Source organism: Garra rufa, chromosome 1 (assembly GCF_049309525.1).
Source record: "Garra rufa chromosome 1, GarRuf1.0, whole genome shotgun sequence".
NCBI lineage: Eukaryota > Metazoa > Chordata > Actinopteri > Cypriniformes > Cyprinidae > Garra > Garra rufa.
This window is the reverse complement of record NC_133361.1, coordinates 41,251,304-41,271,749: the sequence shown is the minus strand read 5'-3', so window position 1 is coordinate 41,271,749 and position 20,446 is coordinate 41,251,304. Positions and strand designations below refer to the sequence as shown.

The 20,446-nt window shown below is 35.3% G+C and overlaps 1 protein-coding gene across 1 annotated transcript in view; it reads right to left on the bottom strand.

Moving 5' to 3' along the window:
* The window catches only part of shank1 (SH3 and multiple ankyrin repeat domains 1), a 172,155-nt gene that overhangs the window by 94,790 nt on the left and 56,919 nt on the right, over positions 1-20,446 (bottom strand). Inside the window, exon 2 of the mRNA XM_073840746.1 lies at positions 6,889-7,434. Coding sequence (XP_073696847.1) covers positions 6,889-7,383 — 495 coding nt within the window. The 5' untranslated portion in view covers positions 7,384-7,434. The remainder of the gene's footprint in view (positions 1-6,888; positions 7,435-20,446) is intronic.

Sequence of the window (20,446 nt, the reverse complement as noted above, 5' to 3'; positions counted from 1 at the left end):
TATATATTTGTTTGTCACATTGATTTAAATAGGATTATCTTATACAATAATGATGTAAAAGGTGCAAAGGGTAAATATTTCACATTGTGCATTAAACATTATATTACATCAAGGTTTCCCAAACTAGGATTTGTAAATAGACTGGAGGGGATTTGTGAGTTCAATGAAAAGCTAATAATTAATTAAATCATAAAAAAAAGAAATTACAAGAAATAATTTTAAAGCAAAGTCTCTTAGTCTGTGTTTTAAAATAACAAATAAAATAAAACACTAAAATAGATCAAATATTTTTATTTACCTGCATGCCATGTGACCAATATTTTTATTATCATTCTAATATTCTGATTTGCTGTTGAAAAAACATTTATAATTATGATTATTATTATTATTATGTTGAAAAAACTGACTCCAAGCTTTTGGATGGTATAATGTGTAATGTTACAAAAACTTTTTATTTCAGATAAATGCTGAATCTTTCTATTCATCAAAGAATCCTGAAAAAATGCACTCAACTGTTTTAAATATTGATGATGATGATGATAATAACAATAATAAATAAAGCATATTAGAATGATTTCTGAAGGATCTAAAATAGAAATATTCAAATAGAAAACAGTTATTTTAAATAGTAAAAATATTCCAAAATTGTACTGTTTTTGCTCTACTTTACATCTAAGGCTTAGTAAGCAGAAGAGACTTCTTTAAAAACATTACAAATCTCACTGTTCAAAAACTTACGGTGCCTTTAGAAGGCAAATCAAAACGCTCTGTTGAGTAACTGGTTGAATGGGCAGCGAGGCAAAAACCGCCTTCAGTTTGACTTCCACTGAAAGAACACTCTGGGCTCAGGACTACCATTTTAATTCAATTATCAAGCCTAATCATATTATTCATGAATCATTAATCTCCTGCCACTACCCACAGCTATAGTACGGGCCAAGGAGCATGATGGGAAAGTAAACCTTAGTACTGTCATTCAAAGGAATGAAGCACAACTATAAACACATACTGTAGAATACTAGATCCTGTCATGTGTTTCTGGTCTGGGAGGAAGCAGCGTCGTCGTTTGCATCCCTTTCGGCAAACATGTCCACAGTGACTTTAATTAAAAGTGCCTGCTTTAATTTGTGGTGTACAATAAACGGATTACAGCAGTGGTGATTTCATTCCTCAAACCACTGAACCTCTTAATCTGTCTTGTGAAAAAGAGCTTCACTTGAAAACATCACACAATTTTTACTGGGCTATTTCAAAGCCACATCTTTTTTTTTTCCTCTCTTTTGCTCTCCATCTAAAATGGTTGAGGTCACCTTGAGTCTGTTTTTATTTGAAAGTCATACAGTTGTTTACAGAATTTTGGTTGGGAAGGATTTTTTCCCGTGTGGATGTTTGACTAGAATCCCAGTACTTACTTTCCCTTGTTTCCTCTTTTTTTCCTTTCGTCTCTCATCTCGTTCTTTCTTTTTGCTTTATCTGGGGAAAAAACGCTTTTGTCGACGTTTGCACATCTGTATGGAGGAGAGGTCTGGATAAAATCTACTTGCGCACACACATATGCACGCACACAGACTCATGCGAGCGCACACAGACCGTATGAGCGCACACTGGAGGGCAATTTCAGCAGATCCAGCTAGCGTCAGCCTATATTTAAATATAGATTCCTGAGCAATCAGAATTCTGTAAAACCATATAGCATATCAAGAGATGTGTGAAATATAATATAGCTTAAAAGTTCAAAGTAATTGGACATGTCAGTGATTTATTTGAAACTCTTTCTGATAATAATGAGGCTGGAATAGGTCAAGTGACCAATGGATCACTGAGCCACTAACTACACTTACTCTACGGTTCTAAAGTTTGTCATAGGTAAGATGTTTTTTGAAAGAAGTCTCTTATGCCCATCCAGGTTGCCTTTATTTGATCAAGTAAAAACAGTTGTGAGCTATTATTTCAAGTCAAAAATATCAATTTAATGCATCTTTACTGAATAAAAGAATTAATTTCTTCTGACCTCAAACTTTTGAAGTATACATATTAGGACCAGGTTTATACACAAATTTCACAATTCAATTCTGATTAACAGACTTGCGATAAGACTCGTTTTCCAATTCGATTAGATTATTTTGGATATATGTGACCCTGGACCACAAAACCAGTCTTAAGTCGCTGGGGTATGTTTGTAGCAATAGCCAAAAATACATTGCATGGGTCAAAATTATTGATTTTTCTTTTATGTCAAAAATCATTAGGAATTTAAGTAAAGATCATGTTCCATGAAGATTTTTTGTAAAATTCCTACTGTAAATGTATCAAAATGTAATTTTTGATTAGTAATATGCATTGTTAAGATCCTAATTTGGACAACTTTAAAGGTGATTTTCTCAGGATTTTGATTTTTTTGCACCCTCAGATTCCTGATTTTCAAATAGATGTATCTCGGCCAAATATTGTCCTATCCTAACAAACCATACATCAATAGAAAGCTTATTTACTGAGCTTTCATATTATATATACATCTCAGTCTTGTAAAATTTAACCTTATGACTGGTTTTGTGGTCCAGGGTCACATATATCAGGTACAGTACATGCCAAAAAAACCGAATGCTGTAAAATATACACACAAGTCAGTTAGTACTATAATATTAAAGGTTAAAATTAACTGATTTGTATACAAATGTTTAAATTACACTCAGTTAAGTTTTTATAATAATAAAGTTACAATTATATTTCTACTCCAATTTGTTTTTTGAAATATAAAAATTTAAATGGCGGCTGTCATAAAACCTTGACTTATTCAAACATACATTAAACATTAAAGAACAGTAAAAAATTATAACTGGTCACGGATCAGCGATCTCCACGTAAAACTTATTGTGCAGACCAAACCGTAAGTCGCAGTTGCTTGAAACTTGGTGGGATGGTAGTACTCACACTGCTGACAATGTCACCAAGGCTTGTCCCAAACAGCCTGAGGGGGGTACTACAGCAATCAAAAGTATTAAATTGTTCATAACGCCTAAACCAGAGGTCTCAAACTCAATTCCTGGAGGGCCACAGCTCTGCAGAGTTTAGCTCCAACCAACTCCAACTCACACCTGTTTGGAAGTTTCTAGTAATCCTGAAGACCTTGATTAGCTGGATCAGGTGTGTTTGATTAGGGTTGGAGGAATGAAAAGGGCCTAACTGGAGGGGCGGCACCAAGCATGCATTTGAAACTCTCACTGCACACAATTGGATAATGCCACGACCAATCACAACAATACACGGTGTGCCCCATTCACTTAGCTACCAGCGGAGCTAACTGATAGATTAAACTCTTGCCGTATCCAGTCGGCAAAACAGCAAAAACGTCCTTCTTGCAAAGGAATGATTCGAGCGCTGTCGTCATCAGCTTAGCTCGCCTCTGGCCCGCCTACATCAGATACACCGATTTGATTGGTTCCCAGAACTGCTTACGTAATGCAGTCACATGCATCATTGCTCGATGCCAGAGTGTCTTGCAGAGACAATTCAAATTGTGCCCTCGTGAGACCTCTGGATTTCCAGGGTAGGAATCCTTGGCTCACGCCGGACAAATTCGATTGTGAGAAATTTTGGGGTATTTTGGATTTTTTGCAAAAACTACTTTTTCGAACTAGTCCTAGTTTTTTCGCATGATTGGAACCAAGCCAATGCAGAAAGATTGTGAATATCTATAACTTTTAGTAAAATGCCTATAACTCCTGAACAGAATGAGATATCTTTGCCAAACTCAGAAAACGTATGCAAGAGCTCAATCTGAGGTCGCAGGGCAAAAATTGCAGAGCTTGGTGGCACTATAAGAGGGAAAAACATAAATGGCTATACCTACATAACCATGTGTCCTATCAACATGAAAGTGTGCGGTCTAGGTCCAAACTGTCCAAAAGTGTCTATAAGGACATTTGCTTATCAAAAAAAAATTGCCTGGGGTGCAATAATGCATTTTTTAAGGGCGTAAACTATTGTGCATTACGCGTTTTTTCATACATACACTTGTATTTCGTATATATGACAGAACTCCTCATTCTGGACAACTTTGCCTCTAGAACCACTGCTGTAAATCAAATTGTTTGTTCAATGACTGAGAAGATTTAAAAAGCCTACTTTTTACTCAATCTAGAAGAAACACTGCACTTCTCTGGGTTCTCTAGGTCAAAAAACTGGTGAAATTTACTCTTCGGGAAGCTATAACAGGGTCGTTTAGAGAAAGGGCCTAAAAGTTAAAACTTCATGAAACCTGGTGAGCACATGAGACAGGTGATTCTAAACAAGCATGCAAAGTTTGAAGGAGATCAGACCACAGCTGGCGCTGTAACAGTCATAAACATTACAAAACATAATATTTCTATTAGTGTTGTCACGATACTGGAATTACTAACTTCGATACGATACCTTGAAAAATATCGATATTCGATACTATTTTCGATACCACAGAGAAAAAAAAACTGCCACAATATTAAGGGGGTAAATTTCTTTTTTAATTTAAAGATAAATATAACATATAATAAGTCTAGAACATGACAATGAGGTACAGTATATGCATATGTACACTGCTACAGCCCTGTTCAGCTTCTTAGCTTCATTTGAGTTTGCTTCATACTTTCTTAGCTGTTCAAATACAACTGGTAGTGTAGGTCGTAAACTTTTTTTTTTTCTTTTTAGACCACACTTTTAAAATTAACTGAACTGATCTAACTAATCTCAGAACTTAAATTAATGGCAAAAGATATTTGTTAACATTAGTTAACATGACTAAACAATGAAAAATACTTCCAAAACATTTATTAATCTTAGTTAAAAGTTAATTTAAACTATCATTTACGATCATTTACATGAACTAATTAAAATCTAAAGTTCTATCTGTTAATATTTTTTATTGGACCTACCATTATCAAAGATTAAAATTTACTGTAACAAATGCATTGCTCATTGTTCATAAATGCTGGTTAATACATTAATATTATTTGATGAACAGATTTTAATGCCGGATTCATAATCACAGATCCATGCAAGCAAACATGCGTGCATCACACGTGAAAACAATGCTCTGGATAGACATTAAGACAAATTGCAGAATTTAAGTAATGATTTTTTTTTTTTTTTAAATAAAGTTAAATAAGCGCAGTTAATTTACATTTGACCGCAGTTAAAGTATTTACTCGTCTAAGATTCCTCAATCTGATTATATAACGAACTACGGTAAAAAACGGGACAACACTCATATCAGCAACAATAATAGGCAATCTTATTTAATGATTCAGTAATGTTAAAATGAGCAAAGTTACCAACCTCTCGAAATTCTTTATATAGATCCGGGTGTCTGTCTTTCAGGCGCTTTGCGAAATTAGTGGTGTTAGCGCCTTTTGTTAGCACTGCTCTGTAGCAACTCTTATATATTGGCTTGCTTGTGTACTTCGGCTTTCCATGTTCATTTGCTTCATGTCCGAAATATTTCCAGATAGCACTCCTGCTGTGTTCTTTATCAAACAAAGCCGTTCGCGGGGTTGCCGCACTCGCCTTTCTATTGGCTTCGCTTGAATGAGACGAGACAGGCACTGCGGTCACGCGCCTTTGTGGAGAAGTGAAAGTGACAGCTCGGCTTGTATCGATACTTTGGGAAATTAGTATTGGTACCGTTCAGATATTTCAGTATCGATATTTATCGAATTATTGATATTTTTGACAACACTAATTTCTATGGTAAATTACAGGTATTTGCAAAAAAAAAAAAGATTGCTACATAATGACCTTTTTCTAATGTGCTTAAATGGCTTAAAGCGCTTGAACTGCCATTGAAGCAGAGATGATCAATTCACAGTTTTTTGTTTTTTTTAACTGAGGCGCTACAGCGATCTGTTAATCTACTTTAAACAGCGCCAAAATGGCATTTACTGTTTAAAATCTGAGACTTGTTTCATATCAAAAGTATCAAAGCACAAAGCTTATTGTGATTTTTTGGATGAGAGGAGCAATGTTCCATTTATTAACTGAAAAAAGGTTAGACTAATCGATTCCTGGGATTTAAGAATCATTCGTTTCTTAAAAAAATGGGAATCGATTAAAATCTAGAAATTGGTATTTATTACATATGCAGTTATGATCAAGCTACAGTTGTCATCTTAATGTTTAAGTATGCATGACAATGCTTAATCAAAAATTTGAAGGACTAAATACACATTGTGCATCATGTCTCTTTTCTGAAGAATGCACACAATGCTGAGACCAATTGTAGATACAATTGCATCATGTAGGTCTGTTAGTCTGATTTTGTGAAAACCAGACCGGTTTCTAGCTCAGACCGACTAAAACCTAACTTTTAAAGTGCATGTAAACAAACTTATTGAAAGTGCTAATGACACTTCTGCTTCGTGGTGGCAGTGAGTGTGTGGCCCACCTACTGTCAACTTGCTACGCTCTATTTGGGATCTATTTCAAAGTCTGTTCACATTTTATATAAGTATAAAGTACTGCCAGGGAGTAAAGTGTAAGTATAGCTGATCTTTTGTGCAGCAGAGGTCATGCGTATTGACTGAGAGGTGTCTGGCCCTATTGAAGGGAGAGCAAGTTCTGGCCTGCCACAGCAGAACACACGTGCCAGACTTTTTGAGATGGCATTGAACGCTTATACTACTTTTCCAAGTTTGTGTAATTCATTTGTGCCCCATTTTTAGATTCATACACTTGAATCACTCCCAGTAGTCGCCTAATTGATTCTCTAAACGGTGTTCGGCAGTGCTCTGACTGCCTGTATGCTATGTATGCTGTGGGCTCAACCAGGCATGGTTAGCAAAAGTCAGATGTTGCATAGCGTAAGAGTGGGTAACTGAAAAACAGGTGTGGGTTTGTGTATGTGTGTGTGTGACTAACCGTCTGTTTGATATCAGGAATGCCAATCCGAAAGACCATCATAGCTATGTGTGTGTCATCAGGTGCGTTGCTAGAGCTTCGTTCTCGTAGCTTCCGCTGATTTTGCTGCTGCTGCTGATTAGCCGGCGCTTGGTGGGTGGGTCCAGGGTTGGACGAATACGGGTTGGCCGTGTGGCCCGGGTTGCCGGGTCGTAGAGGTCTGTCTCCTGGAAGTCGTCCAGTCATTGTGCCTTTTTGCCTGTGCCCCTCTTCCCTGCCTCCTCTCAAACGCCCTGGTCCTCGCCTGATGTCATCTTCGTCGTCCACATCTTCTTCGTCGTCCAACTCCAGCTCTCCATTCTCCTCCTCGCCTTCCTCGTCCATGCCGTCGTCGTCCATTTCCTCTTCCTCCTCCTCCTCCTCTTCCTCTTCCGCCCCTGGATAAAGGTGTTGACTGTTTCCCAGCATCCTTTGCTGCTCCTCGTCGCTGGAGAGGGGGCTGAGCGGCATCGTCATGGCGACAGGGAGAGTGGCACCAGCGGCAACGGCATCATCCCCAGAGACACACTGTGAAAAGAGAAGAGGAGTGTAAGCATGAGAAATAGCGAGAGGTGGATGATGAGAGGAGGAGAGAGCAGACTGAGAGAACAGAAGTAGGAGTTTGAGCGAATATAAAAGAACAAACAATCCCACATCTCTCCATCACTCAGCAGCTCACACCAAGACGCAACAGGCCGCTCATGCAAGACGTGTTCTTGCATTCGTGCCGTTTTTAAACACACACTAGAGGTCTTTGACAGTCGCAATGTGTCTCGCTGTTTTTTAAGCATCTCGCGCCACAAGCATTACGTTTGAGACTCGGCGGAATGGAACACAATTGAGATGAACTTCTTTTAACTTGACACAGTGGCTCAAAAACAAGGCACTCATAGCAGGGGACTTAAGTGAGACAAGCTGCAGTGGTTAAATACATCCACTTATTGCACGTTGAATAAGTGTTGCAAAGAAAAACACTAAAAAAAAAACAGAAAAAATAATGCATCCATAGGACCCTATGATTTCTGTGATGTGCAAAAAGCAGATAGAATCGTGGAATGCAGTCATAAAAAATAGAATTTACTGTATAACACGGGGTGTCATGGAATGTGCAAATTTTGGATGAATAAATCAAAAGTAGGTCAGTACACTTAAATCAAAACATGCTATGGACTAGTGCATCCAGTGTAGACAACATAATCAGTTCTATTGTATTTTGTCGTGTCTTCCTGTCATTTCGGTACAGGTTGATCTTAATTTCAGCCATCCAAACAATGCTTTTCCAGAAGTGGTCTGGCTTTTTTAGATTTTTTTTTTTTGGCAAAGTCTAGTCTTGTTTGCACCTTGTGGTGAACCCTCTGTATTTGCTCTAGTGAAGTCTTCTTGATTGTAGACTTTAACAGTGACACACCTGCCTCCTGGAGAGTGTTCTTCACTTGACTGGATGTTGTAAAAGTTGCTTGTTCTCTGTAAACGTCCAGGCCTTTACATGTCGCTGAGTTCACCAGTGTATTTTTTTTTTTTCTCTGAATGTACCAAACTGTTGATTTGGTCACTCCCTAATGTTCCTGCTATCTCTGGATTTCTTTTGTTTTTGAAGACTAACAATTGTCTGTTTTACTTGCATGCAGAGCTTTTTTTTGACCGCATGATGTGGGTTCAGAGCAGCAGCTTCCAAATACAAATGGCACACTAGGAATCAACTCCAGACCTTTTACCTGCTTAACTGATGTAGAAAAAATGAAAAAATAGCCCACAACTGTCCATAAAACAGCTTTGGAGTCAAGTGTCCAATTACTTATGGTCCCTTGAAAAAGCAGGGAGTGGGGGACTACCCTAAAATTGAAGCTCAGAGTGTGCACTTTAAGCCCATATTATATAACTGTAACTTGAATATATTTTAGTTGACAGCTAAAATAACACAATTAGTGTCAGTGTCCAAATATATATGGACCTAACTGTGTGAGTACATGAACACATAAACATAATCTCTAGAACTGCTCTGAGAGTCGCTTTACAAAAACTCATGTACAAACAGAAATTCCTTCATGGGAATCCGTCACAATAAAAGTTTGGTTTAACTTGAAGTAACTGTGAAATAGCCTACATTACTATATGTAATGATAGTACTACTACTAATAATAAAATTTATATTGAAAAAAAAATGTTAAGGAATAAATCACACAAATAATAAAAATAAATTAATTTTGTTTTAATAAAATTAATTACAGATTATTTTGATTCAAATGTAATTAAATCATTAAAATAAAATAAAATAAAATCCAGAAAATTTTAATGGAAAAAAAAATCATCTGAGAAAAAAAAATCCCTAAAATGTAATTTTTGTTTTGCTTTTAATAAATTGCTGTTAAGTTGTGTAAGCTTCATGATGCAAGTTTGTGTAAGTTTTAATTAGTTACACATGCCATTAAAACAGAGTCCAGAAAAAGTAAACAGAAAAAAAATGGAATTTGGGAAAAAAATAAAAAATTGGGGGAAAAATAAAACTATTTTTTATTTCACAGGGCCCTACATTTAGTTTGAAGTCACTTTAATAAATTGTTCTTCCAAAAATAAAAATTCTGTTATCATTACCATGGTCATCCTGTGCACCTCCTTCACAGTTCAGTCCAGTTGGGAACTTTGCTTTACCTTTAGCATATTTAAAAACAGCAAAAAATAAACATACATTAATTATATATATATATAAAAAAACGGTAAATTTCTTATTTACCAGATAAAACTGCATAAATATTGGTGAGTTTTTACTGTTTACTTTTTTAGTGTTATTTATTTAGTGCACATTTGTTTTTGTTTAACATCTTGCATATATATATATATAATATGACCCTGGACCACAAAACCATTCTTAAGTAGCACTTAATTTTATACATTAATATTTGTACATTGTATGGGTCAAAATGATTGATTTTTCCTTTATGCTAAAAATAATTAGGATATTAAGTAAAGATCATGTTCCATGAAGATATTTTGTAAATGTCCAACTGTAAATAACGTAATTTTTGATTAGTAATATGCATTGCTAAGAACTTCATTTGGACAACTTTAAAGGTGATTTTCTCAATATTTTGACATTTTTGCACCCTCAGATTCCAGATTTTAATCTCAGTTGTATCTCTGCCAAATATGATCCTATCCTAACAAACCATACATAAATGGAAAACTTTTTTTATTCAACTTTCAGATGTATAAATGAGATGTATAAACCAAAGAATGTGCGGAAGCTGGATTTTTCTTCAGATTTTTCTGAAGAACAGCAGGCAGATGAACTGCTCAGGGCAAACAAGGGCTCATGAACAACTATCACAAAAGATAAAAAGAGTCGTGGATCATCCAGGAAACGACACACGGTATTAAGATTTAAAGGTATGCAAACTTTTGAACGGGGTCATTTATATAAATTCAGTTATTATTTTGTCTTGTGGAGTATATGTAAACATCTGTTATGTGAAATAGTTCATTCATGATCCCTCTTATTTTGTTAAAATTATTAACATTTAGCATATTCTGCAAGGGGTATGTGAATTTATGAGCACAACTGTATGTATGATATATGTGTGTGTGTGTGTGTGTGTGTGTGTGTGTGTGTGTGTGTGTGTGTGTGTGTGTGTGTGTGTGTGTTATATAATTGAGATTTACCTATTATTTTTTCACCAAAACAGGAGCACTTAGAAAATGATCAGTTTGCACTTTTTTGTGCAAACTGAAAGTGAATCATGACGCACTGTCATTATGTTGAATTCACCAAACCGGATATTCATTAAATTATTTTCTTTTGTGCTCAGATGAAAAAGAGCCGTACAGTATTTAAATTTGAACGATTATTCCTTTAAGAACAGATGAAATTATCAAGACATCAACATTATGTTCCAATTGCACTGCACACCGTCTAGAACCCAAGAACACTCTCTGTGGGAACGGCCCTTCGGCAAGAAGCCAATTCTCATTCACATATTACCACCTACCCCTCATGTCCCACTTGCCCTTATGCAAAACTAACACGCTCCTTACAATAATGAGAGTGAACTGTCAATGTACAGACACTCATTCACTGCTTGTATTACATTAGAATGAAGACGTTTGGCTTCTCTACAAACACAAACCCGTGCACCTCTTGTATTTGCAGCACAGACGGGACTCTTGCCGCCATCCCCGTGCGCACACACACACACACACACACACACACACACACACACACACACGCAAACAGCACTTAACACAGTGTTGTAACTCCTCATATGTCCCAGATCAGTAACAAAACCATTGTAGCCCAGCACTCTGAGGCACAGAGTGTCTCTCCTTCAAATAGACCTCTTCAAAATAGGATTACTGTGTTTAGCAGAGGGAACAAACTACTCCTCTGTAGTGCCACTCACACCCAGCTGCTTTGTGGCTCAGATGCTGCACCCACACTTTAGATGTGGAGGATATCTTATGACAATGCGTCTTGTTCTCGTGCCAATCAGCTGTCGTATCAGAAAGCGCTCACTATTACCCATAAAATCAAATTTCTCACTCTATACACAAACCCTAGGGCAGAGTTTTCAAACTTTTTGATGCCAAAAACCCTCAAATATGATGGTCCCCAATGTGATATGATATGAAGCCATTTTTCACAAAAAGGGTTAATCACATTCTATCCGCCTTATTTTTGCCGTAAGAGCAGGCGCAGCCATTTGTAAATCTTATGGGTCTGGCTTCTGGTTTTATCTGCGTCTGCTAGCTATTTTTAGCTGTACAAAACAGCTCGTTTTGCTGCTTAACACTGCAAATTGGTGTGTCTTACCATATTATTTTAGTGTATTATCTTAATTATGAACACACTGGCTTATAGTGCAAACTGTTTTACCATTTACTGCACATTGTTATTGTTCTCGCTATTTCAATATAGTGGATTAGGGCTGGGCGGTATGACCAAAATTTTATTTCACGGTATGAGAAATTTTATTTCACGGTAACGATATCTTTCACAATATAGTTTTTTATATAGGTAGTTATTCCAGAAAATGTACAAAAGGGCTTTGTATAATAAATAAGCTTGAATATTTAAGAAAAGAAAAGGACTTGATCTTATTTGATTATTTTGTATTTTATTTTTAACCTTATAAATATAGTAAACAAAATTAGGGATGCACCGAAATGAAAATTCTTGGCTGAAACCGAAAAAGAGGAAACCAAGGCCGAAAACCGAAACACTGAAAGAATTATTAGTACCATTGCATTTATGGCTATGACTGTGTACTAATCTTGCTAAAATCAAGGCATTGCAATTGCATAAATTAATATTAAAGTTTCAAAGAATAAATCAATTATATTTATTTAAACAATTATTATCAATCAAGTATTATATTACTTAAATAACATATACATATATACAGTATATTACTGCCTTTGTTTAAATTGTTTAATTTTTATAACACATTATCTTGTGGATCCATCAGTTCACATTTACAAGTCTACGTCTTTCTCTTCCAGCAGGAGGCGCTATCAGATTGGTACACAAAGCAGCGCAACAAATGACTTTGAAACGTGCAGCGCTCATATTTAGTCAATAGATAGTCTTTTGAAGTGTCATCGCAATTCTTGTCTTTCAGTCCCCACATTTAAGACCACCTGAAATCATAATTAAGTCTTTCTTAACCCCTAATAACACTGCAGTCATCAATGAAAATTAAGAGCTTTATTTCAAGAACCGACTTTCAAAAACAAACCTTACACAAAATACGTTTCTTTTTATTTTTTTCCCACCATGTTCGGGGCACAAGAAAAATATTAGGGGACTAAATTAATATCAGCATATGAAGTATAATCGTCTCTCATTGTCTCTGAGAGAATGCAGTCAGATGCTGAAAGCACTGTCAGTTTTCACTTTCACTTTAACATATTGCGCAGTTTTCCCGTTGCTTGTGTGCAGTGTTGGGGAGTAACTAGTTACATGTAACGGCGTTACGTACTTTAATTACAAAATAAATGTAACAGTAATTCGTTACAGTTACTTAGAAAAATGTGTAATTAAATTACAGTTACTTATGAAAATGTTAAAGATTACAAATGGGGTTACATCTAAAAAATTTCTTTAAAAATCTGGGATATGTTGAATAATATTAATCTGTTGCTTTGCCTGTTTTTGATATGAACGATGCCTTCTGCTAAGGCCATTAATTAAAGCGGTGCTATTCTGATGCTTTTGATTGGTTTGAATTTGCGGTGCACCACGTCTGCCAATTAGGTTAATCCTCTTTGTCAGCGCGTTCATCGTCCCTTTGTGTATTCGAGACCAATATCAAAAACATTCATAACAAATTAGCTAGCCTGCTAGCTGCCTTTACCAGACACACTTGTATTTATGAACCCTTTCACAAAAAAATATCGCATTTTTTCTCCTTGGTAATGTCAGATCTAACTTGCGATTTTATCACATTAACCCATTTTAATTTTGAGTGTCATTTGTAAAATCAGTGTTTACACTACTGCGTGATTTTCAGCTGAAACGTGACTAATGATTTGAAGGATGAAAATCCGCAGCATCGAATAATATAGATCTATTTTTCTCAAGGGCTTGAAACTTTTCTCTATAATGATCGATGTTGACCTAACGTGCCACCTAGTGGACAAATCTCTCAATTAGTTTGTCCAATATTGTCTTGCAAAATCGAGCTATCATCTATTGAATCACCCCAGTTGGTCACTGAATCTAAGCAGTGTTTTAGATGAAAGGTAACTTTATTTAAAACAATAAAAAAAAAAAAAAAAAAAAAAACATGGATTTTATGACACATGCAGCTACAATGATGGAGTCTGTTTGGATTTGGCAGTATCTATTCTAGAATCTATTCTTTCTTCTGTTAGTGAGAAATAATTATTAGCCCTGTATTGTATAATGATTTCCCTTCACACATAGTGGTAAAAAATAATAGTATGCAGATTTTTACATTTTTTTTATTATATCAGTAAGAAGAAAAAAAAAACGTGTTTTTACTACATTATTATAATCTAGAATTGTGTTTTCTCTTAAATATAACTAAAAATAATTATCTATTATTTTAAATAGATAATTTAGATATTTAAAGTAATCTTTAAGATTTAAGTTTTTCAAGGCATTGTTACTTGCCAGTGTGTCCTGTCATAGCTATGCAAAATTTTGATTTTGTAACAACGGTAAACAATTTTTTTGTTATAAGGTCTGGTTTTGTGATGGCTGTACTTTAAAATAAATTAATATAATCTTAATTCAAGTGATGAAAGATTTTGAAATTCTAACAGTAAACTACTGTAAGGTCACACCTGCTTGGTATAAATGCTTGAAAATGATTTAGTTGAAAATATCCATTAGAAACTTAAAAGTAATCAAAAAGTAATCAGATGTAATCAGTTACTTTACTTTTCTAAAGTAATTGAAAAGGTACACTACTTATTACATTTTAAATAGGGTAATTTGTAATCTGTAATCTATTACATTTCCAAAGTAACCTCCCCAACACTGCTTGTGTGCTATCCATTGGCTCACCTCCATGATTTAAAATATAAATATTTATAAAAATACAGTATATAGAAAAGACATATCTTTAAAATATTGCGACGTAACACCAAAGTAATGCCATTGTTTTTCACTCACTGAAAGCTGCATCTGTCTCGATCTCTGCTCTCATCACTGCACACACGACTGCAGACACAACCCCTCTTAAACTTTCGGCATTCAAGTTTTGCAAATCGCTATCCGTGGGTCTTTCTCGGATATACTGAAATACGTCCACACCACAGACGTGTTGCTTCAGACAAGCACGTGCAGGCCACTGTTTCCGTTTGGGTCAACATACTGTTTCGGCCGCGTTGTTTCGGTGATAAAAGTCTTGAAATATTCGGTGCATCCGTAAGCAAAATATGACTTTATATGAACAACAATTCCACTGTATGTCACATTTCACAGCTTGATGTGGACAGAACTTATTATTGTAAACTTTTCTCAAGTAACATCTCACAGATATAAAATATATCTCAAGTAAATAACAGGAAAAGAAAACTTAAATATAAAAATATAAATATGTAAACACTTTAAGCTTTCTCCTTTTCCATGTTTTTACAACCTCCCAGCATATCCTTCAGTCTTGCATTCAACGGTTTGACCAGTCTCAGCCTCACGCGTGCAGCACGTGAGTTGGCCACACCCACTTATTTACATTTCGCGGTATACACGGAATAAAAAATTCTTTCACGGTACACATTTCATTCCACGGTAGCGATATATACCGTCATACCACCCAGCCCTATAGTGGATAATGAACAGGAAGTCTCGTTCATAGGCTTACTTTCGCACTGAAGAAAAAGGTGGAAAAGCAACTATATATGATGCGATCTGGGAAAACCTTTCGGATGTCATGCTTGGACATTTTCAGGAAATTTAAAAAATAGGTTGAATGTCAATTTTTTTTGTCAAAATTAGGTTTTCATTAAATTATTATTCTACAACATCTCGTCTATCATCTCTGAAAATATCTTGCCAAAATTCACTAGTTTAGTGCAGAAAAGCAACGATTTATTGCAGTAAACAGAAATTACTGTGTCTTACAGGACAGGACAGGACGTGTGGCCAAGTATGGTGACACATACTCAGAATTTGTGCTCTGTTAACCTGTCAAAATAAACCATGTAACATATTTAATAAAGGTGTATCAATGTACATTCCCCGCCAGTCCTGTGCAAACTACAGCACGCAAAGTTTTATTTTTTATTTTTTTTAATATCGTGAGATGGTGAAGCGCAACAACACAGTCTGAAGTACTGTAGCTGCTCATTTAAACGATCTTACTAGTTTCAATCTGCTCAATCTTGGAGATGGCAGTGCCCTGAACGGTGTTATAATGGACGATTTCACATCCAGAGGTGAAGGATCGGATGATGAAGATGAAGGTACACTATTCGTGCTATCTAAACATACACAGGGTGATCAAAAGTTTAGAGCTTTCAGCTTTCATATAGGATCAAAACCTAATAAAGGTAAAATTTTATCATGTGTTGGGTTTTCCTAGATCGCTTCACATATATTTTCATATTTTAAATACGCATGTATTATGTGTGAGTTTTCAAACCTAAATATTTGGCTTTTATATTGCCATTATATTGAACAATAATTTAGTTTAGCAAATAATAAATAATACTTTAGCAAATAATACAAAAAATGTTCTGGAAAAATAATAGGTTTTTTTTTTTTTCAAAGTGTAAGTTTACCGTGATATGATGATGCAATTTTCTTTTTCACAAAAAGGGGAATCATATTATATAGGAAGCTATATATTTTAATGTTATAAACACATATTTATACTGGGTAAGAAAAATATTAGGATTATATTATCATGAGAAGAAAATTAAATAAGCATTTTCATGAACCTTTTATTAGGTTTTTTTATGAAGAGCAAATTTACATTTAGCACATGCTTTTATCCAAAGCGACTTACAAATGAGGACAATGGAAGCAATCAAAATCAATAAAACAGCAGTAATATGTAAGTGCTATGACAAATTTACAGATTTTTTTTTCCACAAAGCTACAGGCAGATTTCTTGATAAAAATAAACATTTTTCCAAACAATATTTTTTAAAAAAGAAAGAAAAACTCTATTAAAATCTATTAAAAGGTAAATATATATTTTCCAGATAACATTTCAAGAAATCTGCACAGTTTAAAGAAAATAAATAAAAAGTTTTTCTTTTTTCTTTTTGTTAAAATGTTTGTTTTCTTATTATTAAAAGCTTGATAGTATAATAAAATAATATTATAATAATAATAATCTCAATGTCACAATCTCTCAGAAAGCAGAATAGAATAGCAATTTTAATGCAAATTTACTTAATATGAATTTAGAATGAAGAAAAATACAAAATCATTATTTTTACAGTAAAATATTTCAATAATATCTAAACTGCACGTTAACTTTAACAGCCACAAAAATACATTTGACAAATTTTTTATCTGAACATTTTCATTGACCCCCCCAGGAATCCCTTGTGGCCCCCTGGGTTCCTTGGACCAGGGTTGCCAGGTTTTCACAACAAAACCAGCCCAATTGCTACTCAAAACTAGCCACTCGCGTTTTGAGGGGGGTAAAATACAGTACAATAAAGTTTTTTGGTGAGGTGCTCCTGGTACAGTTCGTATTCCAGGGGCTAAATATAAAGTTATTGGAGTTGCTTCAACCCGCTTACATGAAAAACAACCCGCGGCAACAGTGTTAAAGCAGCCCAAAAACCACAGACTTGGCAACACTGCCTTGGACCCCAGCTTAAAAAACCCTGCCATAGAGATGCTAGTCCAACAGCCTGAGATCACTAGTAACAGTTCTCTATTTTGCATCTTTCTACTTTAATTACCAGCAATTATCAGCCGTTTTCTTTTTTATTTCTCATTTATGCCATATCTTGTACTGCAAATTCCCAATCGTCCATGTCTGCCATCACCTTAACTGTGTTTTCATTAGAAACGCTGTGTTTTACCTCGGTGAGATACGAAGCAATTGAAGCACTGAACAAGACATCATTGCTTGCCCGCCACCAGGGTTATTGACTCTGTACTGGAGGGCAGCTGGTGTTAATGTCTCTGCAGACACTTAATTCAGAAGCTATTCCTGAGGGTGCCGCAACATAATTCCTTTGTTTCACATGCCCATACCCTCAGCACAGAAGCAAACTATTCAAAACAATGGGAAAATAGCCCTAGTACATCCTAGCTGCATGAAGCAGTCATTCAATTAAAAAAAAAAACACTGTGTAAAATATACAGAGAACGGCGCTATCAAAGTTGACAATGTGCCAAATACAATTACACCCAATTTGCATCTTCAACAAAGCACACAAATAATAATAGCTGTGAGCCTGTGGATTTGTTGTGAAGTGCCCCCACATGAAGTCAGAGAAACAGCTAGGTTTTCTGAAAGAGTATCTTAGTACTGGCTTAAGGACATCCCTTCGAGTTCAATGCGATTTTCTGACCCTCAGGTTGTTGATCATCAGTAATTTAATGCTTAAATGTGTTTATGAACAGAGAAGTCAACTGTGTGTGCGCGTGTGTGCTTCAATTACAACACAGATTGCCTTTTATTTTCTCAGAGGTTCATGTGTGCTTATGCATGAGCATGATTCAATTTTCAGAGCGTGAATGAGTTTAATGCTATTTATGTAGTCTGAAAAGGCTCTTGCTATGCAAAGTGGCAGAGGAACTGTATCTGAAGTAGACCTGCACGATTCTGAATAAAATGAGAATCACGATTTTTTTGCTCAGAATAAAGATCACGATTCTCTCACGATTCTGGAGAACTTTTTTTATTTTAAAGATTTACCCCTGAACAATAGGTTATCAAACAGCAGTAAAATAGCAGTGAAATAAGACAAAATAAACTTTGCTTTAAATTTAAAGAAATGTAATGAAAAATAATGTAAAAAAAAAAAAAATCACCATTAAACATTAAAAAATAAACATACAAAGGTATTATGTCAGAGTAAAGCGATTTAAAGATTCTTAGCTAGAAACACTAGCCTATCAACATCACTGTCCACTCTGTGGGATGCCCAAGTTTACTTCACCATTTTACAAATAAATCCTAATCTAATCATGACAAACTATATATCGTTGGAAAGGTCTAAGGCTACTAAATAGATATTTGACTTTTTTTTTTTGTCTTACAAATGATCTATTACACTTTAAAAATAATAAGAATTTATATATCAGATGAAAACTTAAAATTTCAAAATTCATCCTTTGGAATGCCATTTTAAAATCAGACATTGAATTAACATGGAAAATGTACATCAAAATCATATTACTAAATGTTCTTGTCCGTGAATTATAAAGATTTAAGATTCAATTCTTCATTTTCACGTCTCTGTTCAAAAATGGGAGCAACAGTTAAGGGGTTAATGGATCGTCATGCTCATATATGGCTCCATTGCTCTGCTGGTCCATAAATCTGACACGATCAAAGTACTACTCTTTCAATATTCAAAGTGTTAATAATAGAGACCGAATTTTCCAAGCATGATACAGAGCTATCTACACAACTGCACAACTTATTATAGCCCATACTAATAACAGCCTAGATATTTTATGTAGCTTAATTTGCGCGCATTGGGGAGTCGCTCTCTAAATGCTGGGTATTAAAATAGCTTTTGAATGCGCGTGCGTGTTTTACTTTTGGTTTCGTTTTAACGACCGCGTGAAACTCTCGGCAGCGCTGAGCGTGCATTCTACAATACAAGAGATTACTTGAACAAAACCATTTGAAAGTGGGTGGACACCAACGGGATTTTGAAAAGCGTGTCCCCAGTGGAAATTACGCCGCTGCGTGAGTGGAACTCTGCCGCTGAGTTATCATCTGATGTGAACGAATGCCGCGTTGTACAGTATATTGAGACTGAGGCGCCATGAATTGCATCAGACAGAATGTGCGCTGAAGATGAAGTTTAAATGGTTATGTAATGTTGGAGAGAACGGCGAACCTGTCACTGCATCAGCTCACAACAGTCTGTGCAGTAATTAGGCTAGCAAAAGTTTTGTAAACTATAAATAATTGGCTGAATCGTAAAAATGCTGGATTAAGATCATGAGAGGGTCGAATCGAGATCGCGATCTTTTAACGATTAATTGTGCAGCTCTAATCTGAAGCAGTCTATATATACACCATTTAGTGAAAGTTAAGACCAGCAGCACAACTGCATGATACTTTTTACACTACAGTTTGATAAACAAGACATTAATGTTGTGTGACTTACATTTTAGACACAGTTTTGCCAATTACTTTTGCTCCGCCGACGAAAATACTTAAAAAGGAAGCCACAGCAGAACAAATATTGCGTGTCTTCCTCCAAGAAACACACAGTTGTCATGTTTGATTTTCAGGTGAATATATTTGAATGAATCAACTGAGTAAATGAATCAACACAACTCTTAATAAACATTACTTACTAGCACAGTGACGCAACATGATTTTTAAATAGAAGTCAATGGCCAAACACACTCATGCTGAATACATACTCTACCAGACAACAGTTTGGAATCATTAAAGGATTAGTTTACAGAATGAAAATGGCTCCAGCTCCCCCTTTCTGGATGTCCAGCTCCACCGCTGTCTGAACAAATGGGTGGAGTTATGTTTAACGATAGTGTAAGGGGTAGGGTTAGAGTAGGGCTGGGCGATTTGGCCTAAAATCAAAATCTCGATTAATTGAACATTTTAACCCGATTACGATTAATGAACGATTATTTTATTCATTAATAAAATTATATTTAAATAATATTTATTTTTTTGCCCTCATAGTTCACTGACAAGTTTTGTACAGTAAATATGCTCACATATTACAAGTGAGAGATTTTTGAATGAAGGGTGCACACACTATCTACTATCTATGATTATTTATTGAACATTAGTGTTGAACAACTGAAATTAAAGCACACATTGCTTAAAACGAAAAGTCACATTTTTCTTAAATTAGTGAAAATAAATAACTTGCAATTAAATTATTTATAAAATAATAA